The sequence below is a fragment of the Tyto alba genome, unplaced genomic scaffold (genome assembly GCF_018691265.1).
Source record: "Tyto alba isolate M040663 unplaced genomic scaffold, T.alba_DEE_v4.0 Super-Scaffold_1000006, whole genome shotgun sequence".
In the NCBI taxonomy this organism is placed as follows: domain Eukaryota; kingdom Metazoa; phylum Chordata; class Aves; order Strigiformes; family Tytonidae; genus Tyto; species Tyto alba.
Window position 1 is genome coordinate 17,469,961 of NW_024881272.1, and position 14,220 is coordinate 17,484,180.

Consider the following 14,220-nt stretch of genomic DNA (forward strand, 5'->3'; position numbering starts at 1 on the left):
AATCTTTCCTTATTTATAGTTTTGTGCCACAAGAAAAGGCGTACAGCAGGCTGCTTCTGTTCTTGCAAAAGATGCTAAATTTCTACTGAGTATAGAACAGAAACAAAGGTATTTTTATATTTGAGTTGTTAATAAGTGTTTTTTGTAAACCTGTGACATTGTGAAGAAAGCTGTTGAGCTAATACAATTTCTAGGAAAGGAGTGTCTGCAACAAAATCATCATCACAGTTGACATTTGTTTTAGTAAATTGGCATTCTTCTTGGAAAGTTTTATTTGCTTTTCAAATTTTTAGGGTACTTTTCACAAGCATTAAGTTGTTTCTGAAAGCTGCTTTTTAAACATACAAATGTTAAATTCTATGTACCTGTAAAGCCTTGTAGTGCAAAGATTAAGTATATGAATAGTTGAATTGAATGTGGTCTTACTGGTCTTTTTAAGTTAAGCCATAAGAAGTCTTTGCATTATCAGGTACCTTTAATTAATAGAGCTCTGACCCACTTTAGTTATTATTTACTTCAGGGTTGCCTAATCATGTCAACTGCAGAAGCTACTTTCTGATTTTGGATCTCAAACATTGTCTTCTTTGCCTTATGTGAACCACATCAAGATTGTAGGTTGTGACTTGGAAAGATGACTGGGCTGGAAAAGCTGCAACAACTGCCCCAGAGAATCAGTTTGTTCCTTTTGCAAAGATGGGAAAGGTGGTGGTTGAAAATATCCAAAGAATGCATATTTAAAAAAGGATTTTAATACTGTCCTTTAGATAGTCTAACATGTAGTTGGAAACTGAGAATATCTTTAAAAAGCACAAACGCAGTAGAACTGTGGGATAGTATGTAAAAACTGCATGTTATGTCAAGGAATATATCTTACAAACTTCAGCGAGGTAATTGTGTATCTAGTTTCATGTGAAGCTTTATTTCTGCTTTTTAAAAATATGCTTGCATCTTTGTATATTTCACTGACATTAGTGAATCTGTTTTGTGATTTTGAAGTATTCTTTTTTTTTTTTGTGTTGCATAGATTACAGAGGTCTGCAAATTCATTGAAAGATTCCAAACTGAGAGGTAAATATAACCTACTATTACTCTGCTCTGTGAATGAATACTTGCTTGAGTAAACTTAGTCAAGGATGGATATAATTATTTCATTATCAGATCTTTTCATGTATGGTGTGGCTTATCATCATGCGGGTATGGAGTTATCTGACAGAAAAATAATTGAAGGAGCTTTTACTGTAGGAGACTTACCAGTACTTTGTAAGTAAATTTAATTTTGAAAGTCAAAATGTTGTTAATGTATCCTGAGAAGATTACGGTTTGGAAGTGGAAAAATTTTATGATTCTATAGTTTGTTTATCCTTTGGAATTACTGGAAATCCAGATAAAGATGTGTTTATATTCCACTACACTACTACCCTGTGAGTATACATACACACTGTTACCAAAGATCATAGAACTTTTATTCGTTTCAGCAGACACAGAGGTCATCCTCCCTCATATGTCTGTATAGGTCTTGCCATGTCCATTTCCTTTTCATACCACTGAGCCATCTTGCTGAGGTGGAACTCTCTGCTAGTGTGCCTTTCCTCAGAGTTCACATGATGTTTTTTTTTGTCTTTGTCCTTTGCAGCAGTGTCTTCCCTGAAGCCAGTCTTTTACATTTATGCTTCTCTAGATGGGCAGGATATTATTTTCAGATTTCCTTGCAAGGTGTTTTGACTGATAGGGAGGTTCCTAAGAAATACTCTGTCTGCTGTTAACTGAAATGAGAAGGTATCTGTTTGAGACGTGACAATCTCACCTCCTCCAGGCTTTCTTCTGTAAAGATTCAGACCCTGTGGGGAATTGTTTGTGTGGTTCATTTACAACACTGAAAGATTAATGGATTTTTTTTTCTTTCCTGTATAGTGGTCATGACTCACTATGAAAATTGAAGGTAGATACCCTTACTGTGATCTGGCAAGCTTAGTAGAGTTGCAATGCCCATGGTATAAAAAGTCTCTGCATCCCTGCAGTCTATTGTACTTTGGCTGCCTGCTGCACTGTGTATGGCTTTGACAATTGTGGTGCCATTTCAGAAATCTCAGGAAACTGTGGTTCTACAATTGCTCTTCGCAAAAATAACTTTGAGACCCTGTGCCACAGCTGAGCACAATGTGAACATACATATGGACTACCACCGAATGAATGCAAAGTTGCTTATTGGTACTTAAATACTTCGAGATTTATAGTTCATATGAGTATTTCAGAATCATCTGAGATACTAAAATTACATTTCTACAATTGAGGGGAAACTGAAAGAGTATGGGGTATATTTCACTTTATATGTCTGCAAGCATGATGAGGATAGAGTTTTAACACACCTTTCACAAATACTGCAAAGGGGAAAAATTCTTTGGCCTTGAAATACAGTACATATATACTCACAGTGTATGTTTGTGTATACGTGTGTATATATATATGTACATACATATATGTGGACTGAAGCTCTGACTGCACTGGTAAGTAACCTTTCTTTGCAACTTTTTTATGGTTAGGTCATTTTGCTTTGACAAATTTCTCATTTTGCATACCATCACAATATGAAAACATTATATTCTCACAAAGTGGTGTGGTTACGGCTTTAGTTTAGATTGGATTCCTCTTTCCTGATGCACCTAAATACTAATTTTAGTTCTTTCATTTAAAAAAATAATTGGAAAATTCATTAATACTTTGCTTTCCTAGTGGAATCATTATATCAGTTGGCCTGTATAGCTAGCTTTCCATGTTCAATTTCTGCCACCCCATATATTTGTTCAGGAAAGTGAATTAGAAAACATGAGTGTGAGATAATTTGCCACAAACTTAGCTGGTGCTTTTCATGTGAGAATATGCATTGGTAAAGTGTTATGATAGTGTTGCTGGTGATTCTGGATTGGTAACATGGATATAGGCAATGCTAATTACTGATGACTTAAAAGTACATCTTAAAGATATTGATCCCCACAAAGCAAGATGAAGTCATGGCTATATTCACATATCTATCCATGAAGAAATATGAATAATATTTCTTCGGTGTGTGCATGTTATATTGAAGATGGATTGGATTTTGGATTATCTCCAAATGTTAAGGAACATTTAAAAATATCTGGGATGTGGTTTGTTAAAGAATACTTGATAGTAAATGAATGCTGATGATCAAATACACAGAAGTTGTTATGCAAATACATGTCTGTAAGTCTAATTATTTGTGGTGTAGTACGCCCACTGACTTCACTAGAAAATAAGAGCTCTTATGAATCAAGAGTTAGTCACTTATTTTCTGCTTTTTTGATGTCTGCCAGACATTTCAGTGGTGTTCATCTTGCAATCAATATACTTTAATCTAGTTACTACTAGCACCTTAGCTATGGGAGTCAATCTACCTGCACATCTGGTGGTTATAAAATCCACAATGCACTATGTTGGAGGAATGTTTCAAGAGTACAGTGAAACTGATATTCTGCAAATGATTGGGAGAGCAGGAAGGCCTCAAGTAAGTTAATGCTGTATTATATTGATGCTATCTATAGGCAGATAGTAGAAACTGTTCTTGGCAAAGAAACAACAATTCCAATAATTTTACTGCAGCATTTAGTTTTTAAAGGGTTGTTATTAGTAGTTAAATTACTCCTGGGTAATTTCTTAATTGAGAAAGAAATTTGTGTTCATATTGTCCACTAAAAAGTACTGCTTCACCTTGCTGTGGAAAAAAATCTAAAGATTACCTTTGGGTTACCCAATGAATGGGGATTAGAGAAAAAGTAGGAAGCTGGCACGCAACTTATAAATTGCATTATAAAAAAAAATCTGGAATATTGGACAGTATAGATAGAAATGTGCTTTTGTTCTCATAATATCAGAACAAGAAAACATCTAAGTTAGAAATGGAGCAGAGGGGGAGGGTCAGGAGCACTGCCTTTAAAAAGCTATAATTCATTTTGCTTCCACAAGAGGTTGCTGATGCTAAGAATGCTCTGATTTGGAAAGGTTGTAGACATTGCTTTGGTTGTAAAAAGGAAGGGTAGAGCTGGGGGGACGACAACAGAGTTTAAAAATATTTTAATTATATCTCTTTAAGGTTTCAAGATAATTTCTGTTAAATCTTACACTTTTAAGTCTTTTGATTTTTAGAAATACAAATAAAGCCTAATATGGGAGATAGCTTACCCCGAGATCTGTCTCAGAAGCTGTTTATATTAGCCACTGTGGTATATTGTGTACATAAAAGTATTTTATCTGGACCTAAGTTCTGAACTAGTATGGAAATTCTAGTATTCCTAACTTTCTTAACTGATTGGGGTTTTTCTGATAGAGATTATAATTCAGTAAGATTTTTAAAGTTGTGACTCAGAATCCTAAACCACTTTAGCTTACTGAGTCCAGACCTGAAATACTTACTAAGATCTGCCTTTTAGTATTACATACACTAATCTGATTTAAAAAATGGAAGTCAGGAAACTTCTCGTACAAAAAATAATAAATCAGTATAACAATATTTTTCCTACTACAAAACAAAATAATCTAAGTGAGTAGCTTGAGAGTAGATGATAAAGATTATAAAAAATTACTTATAGAAGACTTGACAGTCCATTCAAGACTTTCTAATGTTTGGTGATTACTAATGAGAATTCATGTCAATAAATTATTTTCTGTGGTTGTAGTTAGGAATTCTTTCTGTAGCTGTGGACCTTGTAAGGAGGTCAATAACAGTTCATATCTGTGTTGTTTCTCGCCATATCTCTGTTATATGTACATTAGCACATACAGGCTGGTGTGCGGACTTGTCTGCGAGCAATGGCTGGAATCACAAGTCCTGCTTGCTACCCAAATGAGTCAGAACTTGCCTTTAAGTTAGAGAGGCCTTGGCTTTCAACAGCTATTTCAACAATGATTTGACAAAAATAGTTTTAATGGTTTCCACAGATACATGATGCTTATTCAACCAGATTTTTTTTGCTGAGACCTAAAGAACAGTCTTTGTTTGTGGCTTTAATTTTCAGTTTGACACTACAGCTACAGCAGTTATTATGACTCGTTGGAGTACAAGGGAGAAGTATATACAGATGTTAAATGGTGCTGATATAATAGAGAGCAGGTAACTAAGTATTTTTTTATGAGACTATATAGATGGTAGCAATATTTCATAGCTTCTACAGACTGATTTTTCACATTATTTTGCTTTAACTTTTAAATGTATGTAGCTTTGTTTTTTAAATAATTGTGAAACTTTACAGTTGACAGAGTTTTTTTATTTTTACTTGCTGAACATTAAGCCATAATAAACAAATTACATTGTTGATTAGATATTCTTTACTGTTTTTTATTGATTTCATTGGTTGAAGTGAATAGTTGACAGTAAAAAAAAAAAGGCATAAAACTGTTGTGGTTTTGGGGGGAGGGGTTTGCTTTGTTTTGGTTTCTTGAAAAATAGTTTTAGCAGTTTTGTAGTACTCATTGGTAAATGTACTTGCCTTTTTTTTTTTTTTTTTTTTTTCCCCTAGCTTACACAGGCATCTTGTTGAGCACTTAAATGCAGAAATAGTGCTACATACCGTCACAGATGTCACTGTAGCTTTGGAGTGGATACGATCAACATTCTTGTACATTAGAGCTTTAAAAAATCCAACTCATTATGGTTGGTTGGTTGGTTGGTTTGTTTTTATTGATCAAAATTATGACACTAGAATGTATTAGATCCATATTATTTCTTTCTGTCATTTTCTTATGGACTATTAGTTCATAAGGGGTTGAAAACAAGATGTGTAATATGGCCTGTAACATTTTTAGGAACAACAGTTTCAGTTGTTTTAATATAATAGGAATTTCAGCATGGTATAATATTTAAAAACTGTGAAGGAGCTTCATAATGATATATTGCTTTTGATCCTAGTAAACTCGACCATGTATTAATGCAGTATCAAGCCTTAATGTACTTTTCAGTACTGAATATGTAATCTGCTAAGAAAAAAAAAGTCTAATATTTTATAGTTTTTTCTAAAACAAAATTCCAATAATCTTAATGCTGGTGTCTTCGATTTGACTTGTACAGAACAGCCTCTTGGTCCTCAGTTCTGACCATATCTTTGTTCCTGGCCACTTGCTCTACACCTGATCGTGAAATTACTGGGCACTTGCTGGAGACAATTTTTTTTAAGGATTAATAGATGCAACTGAAACATGGTACATCTAGTACTTGAATGGATGTTATAATTTAGGTGGCTTCCTGTATTCTAAAATAGGATGGCTCTACACGTGAAGTTGCTCACTGACATTTCTACAGCTTTTAGGACTCTGATATTTTACGCAGGGGGATATCTGCAGCTTTTACCTTTGCACATCTGTTGTAACAGCCACTTAATAATACTTAGATACTTACACTATGTAAGGCTTTTGAATTGTTCCCAGTATAATAAATATTTACAAATTCTTCAATTCGAGATATTTGTCTAGCTCCCAAAAATCAGCAAATCAGTTTTGAAGGGTAATGATATTCAGAAATATATTACTGTATTAGGTTAAAAAGCATTTTGCCTTTTTGTGAAGGTTTTTCACCTGGATTAGATAAAATCGGAATTGAAGCAAAATTACAAGGTAAGTGACCTTTAAGTTTTTTTCAGTAAAACATTACATTTTTAGGGCAGGTTCATCCATGTTTATTATATATCTCCATTAATTTCAATATCCATTCACAGAACAGAAGTAATTTACTATGTTGTGCTATTGATTTTATTTAATTATTAATACTTTTGAAACACTATCAGTACATTTTGATTGGTGGAAGAGTTCTTCTTGTATAGAGGAAAAAAAATTGCCTTTACCTACCTCATCTCCATATACTCAGAAATATAGAGCAGAGCACTTCAATTTTGATTGCTTGTCATTATTCCTAATTTTCCTTTGATCTCATTTGCTTTCATTAATTTCTGTTATTATACTTCCAAAAAAGCCCTCCTCAGAAATTGTCATCTTCCCTTCATTACAAGTTTAGCATTGAAAACAAAGGATGTAAAATGTAAACATCTTCACCTTGTTCAGAAAGAGTTTAAAACTGCATGATTATAGCATGTTAGGCAGCAATAAAAAAGAGCAGGTGGAGAGAGAGAACATGTTATTTTTTATATGATTGATATTTTTGCACTGGTCACTCAAAAATGCATAAATAATGTGAAAAGGTAATTTTGGAGAACTCCAGAGTGTGGCAGATCTCGTCCAGGGATGGACTTGGTAAATTGGAGAATAGGAGCAGATCTTAAGTTCTGTATTTTTGTACAGGTAAATCACAGTACTCACACTGTTCAGGTTTGCTATTCAGACGTCTGGACTGGTATGATCTGAAAATTCCACTCTCTGACCATGACATTTTGCATCAGAGATGTACATTCTAGTGTATTGTTTGCTTGTTACCTGAAAATTGGCCCTTATGGATTGAATTACTCATTTTGCTAAGGGGAGTCAAGGGAAGACTTGCAGTCTTTCAAAGACTTCTGTGCATTAAGCATTCCATACAATATCAGTCATATCTGAGAGGTATGGATTTAGTAGATCCTCTTAAGAATTATTTTGCTACTTTAATCCCAAATTTAGTTATGAAATTTGCATATGAATAGCAAATGCATCATACAGTAGCAAAGAACTGAGAGAATGCAAATATATAAATAAGAAATTGCATTTGGTCTTTAAGTGTGCAGTAATGTGAGAATGAGGCATCCAACTTTATAGATACAAAAAAAAATATTAGCACCACCATGTTTTCCCTGTAATACTGTAAAAATTACTGGAAGACTACTTTCAAGAGGCTTTTTTTGTTGCTAAGGCATGAATAAAACCAAATTATTTAATTTTATTTATTTTTTTAAAATACTGCTTTTTAGTTATTTGCAATTCCATCAGATAACCTTCAGCTGACTAAATAGTTTGGGAATCAGTGCTTTTCATCTTTAAATATGGAAATAACATACAAGTCTTTTTTATTTAAACATACGCTTTCTAGTAGATCCAAAATAAGTATATTAATAAAAGACTTCTTGCTAAGATTTTAAATGGAGTTCTGAATATCTTCAAATGCATTTTTCTCTCTTCAGGGAAGGTCCTCATGTTCATCATAATTCTGTGTGTTTATATGCTAGACCCTTTGGAGCTTAAATATCTGAAGGGGGGCCTGGTACCTGAAAAAAATAGACTGATATATGCCCTGAAATTTGTAGACCCAATACTTGAACTCCACTTACATATACATTAAATTTTACACAATTGGGTAGAAAAAAATTGTGATTGTTGTTGGGCTTGGTGGAACTATGCTGAGGCTGTTTATTGTATAAGGGTTTCAAGGACCCATCTCCAGGAATACACTTAGTATATCTACTACTGCATGAAGTCTCCAAGTGTGAGAGACATTGACTGTGACTTGCAGATAGGAAAGAAAGTTGCCTAGTTCATATGCTTGTTCAGTTGTTTTCTACCTTTTCCTGTCTTTTAGATCAGGACATTTCTATTTTTGGCATATAGGTTGAAAGGAAGGTAGAGAATGAAGCATGTTACTACCTAAATAAGAGGGAGAATTTATGCGAGAAGGCATGGTTTGAAATCACCTCTACAGACAGTGCTAGGGTAGAAGGCTTCACTTAAAAATGCTTTTTAGGTGTGGATTATATTACCTTGAAGTGCTATGGTCTTAAAAATAGCCCCTTTTTAAAGTTCTTACAGAAACTAGCTGCTTTTCCCTGCACACATTAATATTTTGTAGTAATGTGTATAATTAATAATGTTTTCATACATTTCATGTACAATATGAATGATTTCAGGGAACTATCATTTTGAGTGCTTTCCCAATTTAATTTTAAATCTGGAACATTGGATTAATTTTTGCATTTTAATTACCTTGGATTTGAAAGACAGAAAACCAAAACATTTTGGTCATCTTCATGTAGATATCCAACTAAATAGGTTTAGTGAAGTAAATACAAATGCACCTTATGCAGTATGAAGATTTCTGATGAAGGATTCATAAATACCTGTGGATATTGAAATTTCAACCACTTAAGTGTTAGCACTGTAGCAGAAATCATTTGTATAAATACTGTGGGCTGTCCAGTGCATCTAGTTTCTTTTACTTTGCTAATTTTACTTTACTGAAAAAGAGTTGAGTTGTCCTGTATCAGATATCTTTTAGGGAGCTTTCCCCAGGGAGAAGTTAACCACCAATTTTAGTAGAAGCAGGATCATATTCTAAAACCTTTATTTGAGTTCAGTAGAATTATTTGGGTATACATTCATTGCAAGTTGATGATGTTGTTTCTGGTTTGTACATAAGTTTTTCTGCGTGTACTAAAAATAGATATATTTCCAAATTGTCGACAGAACTGTGTTTGAAGAACTTAAATGATTTATCATCTTTTGATTTGATCAGGATGGATGAAACAAATAATTTCAAACCAACAGGTAACACTTTTTAAAATAAACTAATTTTCAGAGTGATGTTGAGATAGTAGTGAACTACAAAGGGTCATAACTATTCTTATGACCCATTAATAGGAGTATACAAATGTAGTAGAGGGCAGAATCTGAGAGACTGTTTGACTGGAATATATGAGCAAGTTTATTTAACAAATCACGGAAGTTCATTCTCTTAATGTTGATCCATAAATAGATCTTCTCTTGTTGGAAATTTTATTGCAGATAAGGAGAAAATTACAGAACACTATCACAGAATAATTGGATGTGACACGTTGCAATGAAGGACAGGTTTTATCAATACCTGCTCCTCTCTACAATCCTCTGATAGAGGTGGTTGGATTCTCCGCAGTCACAGTTCACAGTCTAGTATATTAGTGTGAATTCATCTCCATTGGAGAAAACTGTAACTGGCACGTGTTTCTTTCTGCCACTTTATGATGGGATCAGTAATATCCATCAGACAGCTAGGGGCAATAACATGCTGAGTCAATGGTGGTAAATCTCAGAGAGCCCTGTAATAAGAAAATTAATTTGATTTTGTGACTTAAAAAAAATGCACTAAAAACATACTTTGCGTATTTATTTTTTAAGGTATATTCTTCTTTTACAGAGACTGGAAGATTAATGGCATGGTATTATATTGCATTTGATACAGTGAAACAATTTTTCACAATTAAGGGAACAGAGACTTTGAATGAATTGGTAATTTAACTTTTTCAATAAAATTTACAAATGTTTCATTGACTTAAACAGATCAAAGATAAGAAGCAGAAGGGGATTTTTTCTTTTAAAAAGCGCAGGCTTTGTTTATGTAAAGTATAAAATTTTAGAGAATACATCTGAATAAATTCCATATGGAGTATTTTTGAGGCTTTGTATTCTGAGATCTTTCAATTTCCAACTCTTTCTCCCCTCACTAACCTTGCTTATGAAGATACAAAGTTGCTGAAGCTGTTCTGTTTATGTATTAAACACTGTATTGTTTTGTGGCTTAGTAGTTTTTCCTTACTGCAAAAACCAGCTGCATGGAGAGCAGATTTTACTTCTAAAGGAATGTTACTGTCTTTCTGTTTTAAGAAATTTTCCTCTGTCAGATAACAGGTTATTGCCACTGTTAAGTCACAAAAGGCATTTTATTTTCAAGCAAATACCATGGTAGAACAGATGGGCCATGAAAAAAATGGAATGCCTGTTTTCCTATGGCTCTTTGTTAGTAAAATATGAAGAAAGTAAAATGAAATACATAACAGATAGCAAAAACTATTTATATTTGCCTTTTATGTCATAAAGTGTTAGCAGTGTGGTTGATTTGTGGATAATTTCAAGTAGAATAGTAATTAAAAGCTGAAAGAAGAACCTTTTCCTTTTGTTATATAATAGCCTTTATAGGAAGATGAAAGAACATTGGTCAGTATTAGAAAGAACAGATTGACCATCTTTTCATGGTCATAGTGTTGAGAAAATAAAATGTTTTTAAAAGTTTTTTTTTTTTTAAAAAGTTGGAAGAAGTGATAGAAAAAATGGCAAAGACAGACAATTAATTAAAAAGTTAAACTTTTACAGATTACAATGATCTCCAACTGCACAGAATTTCTGGATGTCAAGTTAAGAATAAATGAAAAGAAAATACTTAACACTTTGAATAAAGACAAGGACAAAATGACTATCAGGTATAGCAAATAAATACACCGACAAAGGAAAGTATCTTTTTAGCAATAAGTAAAATCAATAGCAGAAAACATGTATATTTTCATACATAGGTTTCCAATGGAGGGGAAGATAAAAACAAGAGAAATGAAAATAAACTGGTAAATATTATATTGTGTTGTTGCTTTTTAACAAAAAGGTGTCGTTTATGGCTGTTGAAGACCCTGTTAAAATTTGCGTTGTTTTACAGAGGACCAGATCTTGCATTTCATTCTTTCTATTCTGAATTTTTTTATGTTTTCCAGTAGAAACTTTTATGCTGTTATACTTTGCTTACTGTATGGCTTATACACCAAAACATATTTTTTTCTAGTCTTATTCAGGCTCAGCTAGGATGCATTCCTATTCAGGACTTCACTTTGACGCAAGATACTGGCAGAATATTTAGAAATGGCTTAAGAGTTACTAGATGTATGGTAAAATTTAATCCTTTTCTAGTACATATAATAATAAGGTACATTTTTATTTGATTAATACAAGTCAGTCTTATTTTTACAGGGTTATCTGACTTCCTGGCATCATGCAAGAACAACTTTTCTGCTTTTTTAAATTCTCTGATTTTAGCAAAGTGTTTCAGGTGCAAACTTTGGGAAAATTCACTTCATGTGTCTAAGCAATTGGAAAAAATTGGTAGGTACTAGTCAGAAATTATAAAGTTGTAATCTGATAGCGAATCAAAACTCACAAATAGCCTGCTAATTTCTGGGGTGTCTGCTCTACATAGTTAAATGAGTCTCCTAATTACTCATTTGTCACAATAGAGTACCACAGTTGTCAGAATAGGCTGTCATGACGAAAGTAAAAGTAATCTGTTCAGTAATTTTCTCCAGGCTTTGGAAGTATTTCAGAGTTGTTCCTTTTTTTTAATGATCATCTCAGTATCTTGGGCATATTCCACATTTGTGTGATTGCACATCTCTGACTAGGCTATGCCTTCCTTTCCAGACAGCTGTCACTGTAGGTCCTGTTACTCGTATGCATGAGAGCCCTTTAATTTGCATTGACATGGATAGGAATCGTGAAATAGAAATAAATTTACTGTGCATGACGTTCTTATACACATGAGGATCACAAGTTTCTAATAATCTTCTATCACTGTGCTCTGTTACCAGACAAACTTCTAGCTGGAAGTACCGCCTTGTCGTAATTATTTGAAAAGGAGTTCAGAAATTTCCGAGTCCTCTATTACAAAAATGTAGTTAATTGTTTGAGGTAGTAGTACAGCTTCCCGCTTTGATTTCTGGTCTTATCATACCTTCATGCTTCCAGAATTCACTGCAGTGTTTTCTGTATTTCCTCTTTAAAGACACACCTGCTCTGTACAGAACAGGATAGTAGAGAGACCTACAAATTACAGAATAGCTAAGCCAGAACATCCCTGTGGTACAGTACATTACAGCCTTGCCAGCTCAGGTGCAGAAGGTGTATTACTTCATTCATGTGGATCCAAATCAAGAGACAAGGCTTGTTAGCCTGTGCGCAGCACAGTACAGCGTGCTGGGAACCCATTTCCACAGCTGCCAGATCTGTGCTGATGTGCACACGATCATTTGAGGAGTCTGCCTCATGTTCAGCATTTCAGGGGGGTTAGGATGAGTGGAATAAACATGGCACTTGCAGTGTAGACAAACCCTTTCCAGTACACTATATTCAATAGAATAAAGTCAGTTTTAGTTTTTTAATAATAGAAGTGCTATATATACATCTCTGTCTTGTTTTCCTTTTTTTTTGGTATTTTTTCCTATGCTGTCTTTGCTCTTGCAGCGTACGTTACAAAAAATTGCTGACTTTCAAAATTCCATTTGTTCTGCTCATAGGCTTCTTTTGAACTGTCTGCTGACAGTTCACTCTTTTTTTCTTGAATCAAATATTGAATTGATGCCTATGTTATGATGTCTGATTCTTGATCTCTGTCATGCTATGGCTGCTAAGCCTATTCTAGGTCTTTGTGAAGTTAAGTGAATCGTTTGAGCTCATGGAAGTGTACTGATATCATGTAATATATTCAGAAATCCCTGATTTTTAAACTTATCTCAGTATGTTATTTTTTTCAATCTTAAAAAATAGCCTTAGTAATCGGTATTTCCTTTGTAAGAGTGATTGTTCTGTAACTGACATTTGGCCTTACTGAGATTGAAGATTCAGTTGAATTCTTACTGCATTTCTACAATTATCTCAATTTGTTACTCTTGTCCAATAATGATGCTCCCTGTCATTGCTGTATGATATGCTTTATTTCTGTTAGCTTGTTCTGACAGACAGGATAATGATCAGTTGCTGTACAGGATTTTATCGCCTTTACTACTTGTTCAGCTTGATTTACACTTCTGTTTTTTTTCTTGCTCAGAAACAGATAAGGACAAGGAGAAAATGTCTTATTTGTATCTTGTATTTTCTTCACTGGTGGAAACTCTTCTGTCATTTTAGGAATTATGACAAAAGAACTAGTTTTCAGCTTCACTTATAAAGAAACAAGGCAACAGCTCTAACTGAAGTAGCTGCAGAAGTAGTGAGAGTCTTCAGTCTTCAGACTGTTTGCAGAGCTTCTGCAAAGGAGAGGGGAGATGGTAGAAGATGCCTTCCCTAAGTCAGACCCAAAAAGTGTTCAAATATACATAAAAGGACAAAAGATCTTCTGTTTCTCTAAAGCATTAACTTCTTGCATTGAAGTGAGTCTTTTCTTACAAGATTGCTGTAACATCTTCCAATAGGCAACCCAAGAGTCTCTTGAGAGGTTTCCCACTTAATTTTCAGATCTCTTTTACTGTTTCTACAGAATTAAGTATGAAGACTCCACATACTCATTCTAAGTATTTGATAGTATTTTTTATCTAAAATTATTGTAGTTACTGTAGTAGGCTGTAGTTCCGGGTAAGGGAAATGCCTTTCATATGCTGTGAAAACTCTAAATCTGACTGGAAGTTTAAAAGAACTGGGAATCACAAAGAGGAATAAGATTGTATGTGGAATTCTCTGCCAGTCTGCTTTTGTGGCAAATATGCCATGGGAAAATTTTTTGCTAAATCTGCAAAG

At 33.9% G+C, this 14,220-nt stretch overlaps 1 protein-coding gene across 1 annotated transcript in view; it reads left to right on the forward strand.

Moving 5' to 3' along the window:
* The window catches only part of HFM1 (helicase for meiosis 1), a 53,248-nt gene that overhangs the window by 22,077 nt on the left and 16,951 nt on the right, over positions 1-14,220 (forward strand). Inside the window, exons 15-27 of the mRNA XM_042785695.1 lie at positions 20-108; positions 1,025-1,068; positions 1,159-1,260; positions 3,375-3,520; positions 5,028-5,122; positions 5,529-5,662; positions 6,571-6,618; positions 9,385-9,465; positions 10,091-10,182; positions 11,044-11,150; positions 11,241-11,288; positions 11,501-11,598; positions 11,686-11,817. Of these exons, the coding sequence (XP_042641629.1) occupies positions 20-108; positions 1,025-1,068; positions 1,159-1,260; positions 3,375-3,520; positions 5,028-5,122; positions 5,529-5,662; positions 6,571-6,618; positions 9,385-9,465; positions 10,091-10,182; positions 11,044-11,150; positions 11,241-11,288; positions 11,501-11,598; positions 11,686-11,817 (1,216 nt within the window). The remainder of the gene's footprint in view (positions 1-19; positions 109-1,024; positions 1,069-1,158; positions 1,261-3,374; positions 3,521-5,027; positions 5,123-5,528; positions 5,663-6,570; positions 6,619-9,384; positions 9,466-10,090; positions 10,183-11,043; positions 11,151-11,240; positions 11,289-11,500; positions 11,599-11,685; positions 11,818-14,220) is intronic.